The sequence below is a fragment of the Eurytemora carolleeae genome, unplaced genomic scaffold (assembly GCF_000591075.1).
Source record: "Eurytemora carolleeae unplaced genomic scaffold, Eaff_2.0 scaffold1697, whole genome shotgun sequence".
In the NCBI taxonomy this organism is placed as follows: domain Eukaryota; kingdom Metazoa; phylum Arthropoda; class Copepoda; order Calanoida; family Temoridae; genus Eurytemora; species Eurytemora carolleeae.
In genome coordinates, this window is record NW_019398502.1 from 44,811 (window position 1) to 54,312 (window position 9,502).

A 9,502-nucleotide genomic window follows, 5' to 3' on the forward strand; every position below is an offset into this window, starting at 1 on the left:
TAAATCCATATTTTAATACTTGGATCCGGATTCTTAGCACTAGGTTTTAAAGACTGATAACTCAACTTTGCTTTTACAATTTCACAACTTTTTCTTCTTTTTCCCCGTTTTTCATTTTTCTTCTTTTTTCTATAATTTATCTTTCATCTTCCTCCTTCACCTCCCTTGCTCTGCATCTATTAGGAGACAGCTGATACACACAGTTCCTTATACCTTTCCTGATAATAATAATAATAATAATAATAATAATAATAATAATAATAATAATAATAATAATAATAATAATAATAATAATAATAATAATAATAATAATAATAATAATAATAATAATAATAATAATAATAATAATAATAATAATAATAATAATAATAATAATAATAATAATAATAATAATAATAATAATAATAATAATAATAATAATAATAATAATAATAATAATAATAATAATAATAATAATAATAATAATAATAATAATAATAATAATAATAATAATAATAATAATAATAATAATAATAATAATAATAATAATAATAATAATAATAATAATAATAATAATAATAATAATAATAATAATAATAATAATAATAATAATAATAATAATAATAATAATAATAATAATAATAATAATAATAATAATAATAATAATAATAATAATAATAATAATAATAATAATAATAATAATAATAATAATAATAATAATAATAATAATAATAATAATAATAATAATAATAATAATAATAATAATAATAATAATAATAATAATAATAATAATAATAATAATAATAATAATAATAATAATAATAATAATAATNTTGGGGGGGGATTTCAGATGCTTTCAGGGGAAAGATGAAAAATTGGACATTAAATAAAAGGCAATTGTTTCGGTTATTTTCATACTTTTAACCCAAAAATTCATTTTGTTTTTCCTTAAAAATTATTCATTTTCCCCAATTTAGATTTTAAACCTTTAAAACTTTTAAACAAATGTTGACGCTCCGTGTCGACAAACCGAACATCTGGGAAAAACATAATTTTGAAAGAGGAAGGGGGTGATTTTTCACGATAATATATACCTCTGGCATTGTCAATTATTATTTTCACAATTGTAACCTAATTTTAAATATTGCAACTCTCTGTTATCTGTTTCTGTTGTGAGTCTATTCCATTAGATGACAAATATATATTTTTTTGTGTAATTTTTGAAAATGTGGCAAATGTCAATCAATAAGAGCCAATTCAATATTAGATGGTAATCATGAATTTCTAACTAAGTCTTATTTAATGGGATTTAATGTAATCGAAAACAAGTTTTTCTTTTACCTTAAAAACGTGTCCTTTTATCTCTTTCTTCAGAATTTCCACATCTCTTAAAATATATAAACTTATAACTTACTGTGCCCTTGTCCAATTCACTACAGTACCCTTTTCCAATTCACTACAGTACCCTTGTCCAATTCACTACAGTACCCTTGTCCAATTCACTACAGTACCCTTGTTCTATTCACTACAGTACCCTTGTCCAATTAACTACAGTACCCTTGTCCAATTCACTACAGTACCTTGTCCAATTCAATACAGTACCCTCGTCCAATTCATAACAGTACCGATAGTTTAGGACACTCCACAAATAATACCAATAGTTTAGGACACTCCACAAATAATACCAAAGGACACTCTACAAATAATACCAATGGTTTAGGACACTTTACAAATAATACCAATGGTTAAGGACACTCTACAAATAATACCAATGGTTTAGGACACTCCAGAAATAATACTAATAGTTTAAGACACTCCACAAATAATACCAATGGTTTAGGACACTCCACAAATAATACCAAAGGACACTCTACAAATAATACCAATGGTTTAGGACACTCCAGAAATAATACTAATAGTTTAAGACACTCCACAAATAATACCAATGGTTTAGGACACTCTACAAATAATACCAAAGGACACTCCACAAATAATACCAATGGTTTAAGACACTCCACAAATAATACCAATGGTTTAGGACACTCCACAAATAATACCAATGGTTTAGGACACTCCACAAATAATACCGTTAGTTTAGGACACTCCACAAGTAATACGAATGGTTTAGGACACTCCACAAATAATACCAATGGTTTAGGACACTCCACAAATAATACCGTTAGTTTAGGACACTTCACAAATAATTGTTCACTTTAAGTTACGTCTACAGTTCCTTTAGAGGGACTGTTGAGATAAAATGAATAGGGGTTTAGGCTAAAGCCAAACATTTCTAGGAGTTGATTGCGTCTAATTAATTAGTTCTATCTGATATCCCTATTTAAAGACGCTCCTATTATAATTCGAATAAAATTCTTAATCATTTTTAATAGATAAAAATGGTTTTATTAAAATCTTGCTTCGGTTGTATGATGTGACCAGAATTTCCACCAATGGAAGTGCAGTATCATTTTACCTTAACAGTCAAGTTCTTTTTCTACAGATATTCTACCTGTTAAGTTTTTGTCTATCAACCCGTTTATACTTGAACGCTGAACCGGGCAGCTTTTTATAGTCTTTAGAGCAGCGTAGAAATTCCGGATAGTTGCTTACACACGCCTGAAAAGCAGCTTTTTTTTATAAAATTATAAAAAAATTATGTTAAGAGCAGTACAAGAAGATCTGTGGGTATGTTGCATGTGGCCAGACTTCTCCGGAGGCCGAATTTAAATAATTTAAATTTGAGACGCAGCTTAAATTTGAGAGGCGGCTTAAATATGGTTGGTTCCACTGAAAATTGTATTCAATGTTTCAAGATTTTAAAGTCGGCGTACAATTAAAACCGGTTTTTGACGGATTTGAGGCACGGCTCAAATTCATTAAATTTGGACTCAGGAAACCTTTAACTTAGCTCTCAGACAGGAGCTTTACCTTGTCAAAATTGGGTTTTGTTAATTTAAAGAAATTTTTTTAAAGTCAAGTCTGCACTTTGTACAGGATACCGACTGAGTTTCTGCTAATTTCGTCTCCTTGACATAAACCATAAAATTAGCTTTATGAATATTTATGTTAATATCTAATTTGCTGTAATATGACAAATAAATATTTCATTTGATTTAAATTAGACTAGTGCATGCCCAGTCTATATCTCAAATGTTTCAGGAAAACTTGTTGGCATAGGTTTTGGGAGTTTAAATTTAACCTTTTATTGTGCAAAAGAAGAATCAGATAAAACATTTATTTCGGAAAAATTTGTATTTATAAACAGTGAAACAGTGAAACAATGAAATTCTAAATAACCCAGAATAGTGAAAATTGATTGACGACCGGAGATATGAATGATTAGTTTAGGATGAAACATTTTAATTGATAAATTGAAATTCAAACATAATTCTAAATTTCTATGGTATGTTTGAGAGCAATAAAATGGCAGACCACATTTTGAAAATGGCAGGATTGTGTTTATTGTTTCATAAAAAATTTAATCATGAATTATGTTTTGTAAACTTATTCTGAATATGTCACCTTACAAGAACACTGGAACCAATGAGACTTCTGAAGGAAGGGTTGACGTTCCTAAAAAAAAATCTATGTATAATTTGCTTGTCTGTCTGTCTGATTGTTTGTGTTCAATAAACTCCAAAACAGCTATAATCAAATCAAACTTTTCTGTTGCAACTCTCAGGCCCCAAGAATTACTTGAACAATTTTATTGGAAAAAATGTCGACATTGTTACTTTTGAAAATGCTCCAACTTAAACAGAACAAAATGTTTTAATTGGAGAACGAATGACAGATTTATTTCTTGATCGTAAAAATATAAAGAATCTAAAAATCTAGCTTGTATCAATATACAGTGAAAACCTTAATAAGGAATACATCGGAAGAATTTATCAAATGTCGTCTTGACAATTTTTTAATGAGTTTTAGACTATATTACGTAAATTTCAGTATTTGCGAAACTAAATAAATAGCCATGAATATGACGGAACAGTATTAAAGAGTTCCATAAAATCATTTAATTAAAAAACTAAATATCAGCAACAATCCATAATCAGAAAGGGAAGAATACGACATTTGATGAATTCTTTCGATGTATTCGTTATTAAGGGTTTCACTGTATAAATATAATAGTGTCAAAAGACCATGTAATCAGGTTTGTGGGACACACTGTATAATTTCTACCTGTCGTGGCATGTTAGCGTAGTTAGCTCCGTAATTATCATTTATCTCTTCTCCTACAAACAATAAGAACAAATCAGTTTTAATCAGATTTTTCCATCAATTTGAAGGGTCTGTCATTGTAATTTCAAGTGACAATTCCCAACGGTAACCTTCGAAACCTGGTGATCTATGACAAAATGGAAAAAATCGTATTTTTTTGCTTGAAAATACGTTTTGTCTATAACAGTCCCTTACAAAGAGACTCCCCTTTCAAAACTTTTACTGAAAGCAGAAAACCCCAAAAAATTATGTTAGGGTTGGGCTCACTTCTTTTTTTGTTGAAATTCGAGATAGAATCCAGTCTGGGAAAATCATGCTAGAGGATCTATTTCATGTCTATTTTTGTATTGACAAATTTAATACAAGAAGCAATTTTAAACTACTCTCTACAAATTGTATACCACGGGACTCACGTGACTTATAACACGATGGAAAAGCAAGAAAACTTAAGTTATAATTTATAAAAGTCCAATAAACATGAAACACAACAACAGTGCAGTAAATTACTGGTGAAATTGTTTGCTCTATAACAACATTAAATCAACATAAGCTTGCCTATGTTTGAATGTTTGAATTTGTCTCATTTTGAAGTTTTTCCAATTCCATTGAAATAAGAATGAAGAGTCTCAAAAAGACGACATTTAAAAAATCTTTTATCTTGAGCTATTGATCTACTAGCAATAGTTACATCTACTCTACCCTAGTATATTGTTTAACTTGAGGTATTGATCTAGTGGCTATATACTTTTACTTGGTATATATAGATTACCTTGAGCTATTGATCTACTAGCTATAGCTACTGCTACACCCTAGTATATATAGTTTACCTTGAGCTATTGATCTACTAGCTATAGCTACTGCTACTCTACCCAAGTATATATAGTTTACCTAGAGCTATTGATCTACTATACTATAGACTGCTACTCTACCCTAGTATATATAGTTCAACTTGAGGTATTGATCTACTAGCTATAGCTACTGCTACTCTACCCTAGTATATATAGTTTACCTTGAGCTATTGATCTACTATACTATAGCTACTGCTACTCTACCCTAGTATATATAGTTCACCTTGAGCTATTGATCTACTAGCTATAGCTACTGCTACTCTACCCCAGAAGACAAGAATAAAGTTTGGATCACAGCTGTGGTTTACTGATCAAATTTAACACAATATAATAGAATCAAGAATAAACTAGAAAACTGCAGAAAGAAAAAGAATGAGTTGAAATTAATTAAATTTATAAATAAAAAAGAAATGAAGAAAACAAGGATCAATACGAGGAATATAAAACACCTGACAACAGTAAGATTATTTAAAACATTAACCGACGAATTAGAAATGCAGGAAAAGGAATAGAATCTAGAGTACAGAATTAAGGACGGAATTGGAAACTAATATGAAAGTTGAATCAGAAATAGGAACAGAAACAGGAACAGGAATAGGAAGAGGAACAGGTACAGGAATAGGAACAGTAACAGGAACAGGAACAGGAACAGGAACAGGAACAGGAACAGGAATAGGAACAGAAACAAGAACAGGAACAGGAACAGGAGTAGAAACAGGAACAGGAACAGGAGCAGGGTTAGGAACAGGAACAGGAACAGGAACAGGAACAGGAACAGGAACAGAAACAGGAACAGAAACAGGAACAGAAAGAGAAGCAGGAACAGAAACAGGAACAGAAACAAGAGGAACAGAAAGAGAAACAGGAACAGAAACAGGAACAGAAACAGGAACAGAAACAAGAAAAGAAACAGAAACAGGAACATAAACAGAATTAGGAGCAGAAACAGGGCAGGAATAGAAGAATCAAGAAAAGCAGGAATTAATGACAGAAAATTGGGTTTATCAATGATTCTAAAAAAATGATGCTTCCCTAGAGCCATAGTTGGGTACACTCCTCCACCCAGTCTTATAGTTTCTACTGAATCCCCAATATTACACCTTTAATATTAATATTTTTATTATTATTATTACTATNAAATAAAGGAAACAGTTTTAAAACAAGAATTAGCAAATTCATTCTTAACACATTAAAGCAAATATTATTGTAACGCTCCTTAGTTTTGTGTGAATTATATTATATTAATAATTGTTGCTAATTAAGCATCTATGCTCTTTGTACAATAGAAAAAAACATTTTTGTAGTTCTGAGCATCCATCATTTCAGCTGTTTATACGTTTATTGGGTACAAACAAACAGACAGCAAAGTTTAACTAAGGAAGATTATATATGTTTAGTTTACCAGTAACTCCAGAAAATTGGTCGCCCATTAAAGGAAGTTTCGAAATTTCTAGATGGTTCGATCCGAGAAATTATTATTCTAGATCGAGACGTTTCGTGATATTCTAAATAAATTCTCGAGACTGGGTTTAAAAAACTCCAAATAAATTCTCTATAATTGGTTGATATTTTCGAGTACATAAACTGGCAACCATTAACTGGTGTTAGTTTAGTGTGAATGTATACCTGGCAATCAGTAACTCGTGGTAGTTTATCGTAAATGTATACCTGGCAATCAGTAACTCGTGGTAGTTTATCGTGAATGTATACCTGGCAACCAGTAACTTGTGTAAGTTTAGCGTGAATGTTTACCTGGCAACCAGTAGCTTGTGTTAGTTTAGCGTGAATGCATACCTGGCAACCAGTAGCTTGTGTTAGTTTAGCGTGAATGCATACCTGGCAACCAGTAACTTGTGTTATTTTAACGTGAATGTATACCTGGCAACCAGTAGCTTGTGTTAGTTTAGCGTGAATGCATACCTGGAAACCAGTAACTTGTGTTAGTTTAACGGGAATGTATACCTGGCAACCAGTAGCTTGTGTTAGTTTAGCGTGAATGTATACCTGGCAACCATTAACTCGTGTTAGTTAAGCATGATCGTATACCTGACAACCAGTAACTTGAGTTAGTTTAACGTGAATGTATACCTGGCAACCAGTCGCTTGTGTTAGTTTAGCGGGCATGTATACCTGGCAACCAGTAGCTTGTGTTAGTTTAGCGTGAATGCATACCGGGCAACCAGTAGCTTGTGTTAGTTTAACGTGAATGCATACCTGACAACCAGTAGCTTGTGTTAGTTTAGTGGGAATGTATACCTGGGAACCATTAGCTTGTGTTAGTTTAACGTGAATGTATACCTGGCAACCAGTAGCTTGTGTTAGTTTAACGTGAATGTATACCTGGCAACCAGTAGCTTGTGTTAGTTTAGCGTGAATGCATACCTGGCAACCAGTAACTTGTGTTAGTTTAACGTGAATGTATACCTGGCAACCAGTAGCTTGTGTTAGTTTAGCGTGAATGCATACCGGGCAACCAGTAGCTTGTGTTAGTTTAGCNGAAATGTATACCTGGCAACCAGCAGTTCGTGTTGGTTCAGCGTGAGTGAAGGTTTGTTATCAAAGTACCCTGTCTCCTTTACATCAATTAAATTTCGGTCAAATATTTTTGGAAAAAATCTTGCAAGGTTTCCAAAATAAAACAAAATACAATCAAAAGAATTTCATGATAATGTTATTTATTTTACCCTTAATGTTTTAAGATTAGTTTCTGCTCTTCTTAATAATGCCTTTAAAACTAAATGGCAAGAATATTGATTTTTGGGCTTGTAAATTTCAAAAACAAGATTTTCTCTGTAAATTGCCAAAAAATAATTTTATCAATAAGCTTAAAAATGGGACCTTAAAACGTATTTTTAAATTACCATAATGAGGGTCTCATAACGCCTTCTAAGAACATAAATGTGATCTTATTTTTTAACTTAATTCTTTAGTTTTCGAAATACGTTTTTGAAGAAACGCTCTATTTCTTATTTTTTCTTCATTAACGAATAATCGGTCTATTTCTGTTTTTTTCCATGCCTGATTAAAATTTGTCCTCAACTTTTGACAGTAAAGAGTCTAAAGTAATTTGAAGAACAAGAACTAATTTGCATAATTTAACTTTCTCTATAGTACAAGAGGGGAGGGGGGGGGGCATTTTTAAAAATTTAAAGTGCATTCTGTCTTTTTTTTCAGTCATATTTTAATCTCTCATTTAAATCCGTAAAAGAACTAGGGCAAGAAGTATATTAAAGGCATTAAATACGAAAAGTGGGTTTTAAAGTTATGACTCATTGAATTTTAACCTGCAGGTACTCTAGTTTACCGTGGAGGTTGAAAGGAACTCATCTCTTGCTTCCAACTATAATTTTTTTAAACTTTCTAAATCTTTTCAACCTAATGTGATATATTGATATTTCAATCTTTAAATTCTGTTAAATCAATCAGTCAAAATTAAAAAAAAATTAAAGGTTCAAAACATTTGGTTGCTAAGATATTGACATGAGAAAATTAGAGTTTGAGGCAAGACATCAGTTTCTTTACAATTATATTGCTGGGGTTATCAACATTGAGATCGTAAAAGTGCCAACTTTTACTACAGGGTGTCCCAATAAACATGTATCTGAAGGGAGTGTTCCTACAGGGTGTCCCAATAAACATGTATCTAAAGGTTTTCCTACAGGGTGTCTCAATAAACATGTATCTAAAGGGAGTGTTCCTACAGGGTGTCTCAATAAACATGTATTTAAAGGGAGTGTTCATACAGGGTGTCCCAATAAACATGTATTTAAAGGGAGTGTTCATACAGGGTGTCCCAATAAACATGTATTTAAAGGGACTGTTCATACAGGGTGTCCTAATAAACATGTATTTAAAGGGAGTGTTCATACAGGGTGTCCCAATAAACATTATTTAAAGGGAGTGTTCCTACAGGGTGTCCCAATAAACATGTATTTAAAGGGAGTGTTCCTACAGGGTGTCTCAATAAACATGTATCCAAAGGAGTTTTCCTACAGGGTCTCCCAATAAACATGTATCTAAAGGTTTTCCTACAGGGTGTCCCAATAAACATGTATATAAATGTTTTCCTACAGGGAGTCCAAATCAACATGTATCTAAAGGTTTTTCTATAGGGTGTCCCAATAAACATGTATCTAAAGAAGTGACATATTTTATTTGTTGAAGACTGATATCTTTAATTCACTCGACGTTTCTGCGAAAAAAAAACTTTTAAAAATCGCATACACTCCCTTTATATAAGGTTCCACTGAGTCCTTACGAATAAGGGTCTAAATCTGCCTAATGAGAGAAAGGATTAGTATCTGTATTCTTTACTTCGTGAAATCTTAGAGAGAAAAGTTTTCAATTTTGTAGAATCCAGTTTTCTATATTCAGAGCAGGATCCAAATATACTGCGGCAGGGGGAGAACTGGCGGATTTTCAGTTAATAATCAGTATTCACAAAACCAGTTTCA

At 31.4% G+C, this 9,502-nt stretch overlaps 1 protein-coding gene across 1 annotated transcript; it reads right to left on the reverse strand.

The window, feature by feature from the left end:
* Window positions 1-1,221: 1,221 nt before the first annotated feature.
* On the reverse strand, window positions 1,222-6,144 carry LOC111717444 (SET and MYND domain-containing protein 4). The gene is made up of 6 exons (XM_023492947.1): window positions 6,081-6,144; window positions 5,272-5,355; window positions 4,162-4,214; window positions 3,502-3,552; window positions 2,489-2,595; window positions 1,222-1,366 (listed from the first exon to the last, which is right to left on the reverse strand). The coding sequence occupies exons 1-6, from the start codon at window positions 6,088-6,090 to the stop codon at window positions 1,279-1,281; spliced, it is 393 nt and encodes a 130-aa protein (XP_023348715.1). The 5' UTR covers window positions 6,091-6,144; the 3' UTR covers window positions 1,222-1,278.
* Window positions 6,145-9,502: the final 3,358 nt, after the last annotated feature.

Bases quoted from the DNA above. Each gene is read 5' to 3' on its own strand.
- LOC111717444 (XM_023492947.1), bottom strand. The intron at 3,553-4,161 runs GTAGAAATTATA...ATTTTTTTTTAG, and splicing joins ACGCTAACATGCCACGACAG to GAACGTCAACCCTTCCTTCA. The intron at 2,596-3,501 runs GTGACATATTCA...GCTGCTTTTCAG, and splicing joins GGTTCCAGTGTTCTTGTAAG to GCGTGTGTAAGCAACTATCC.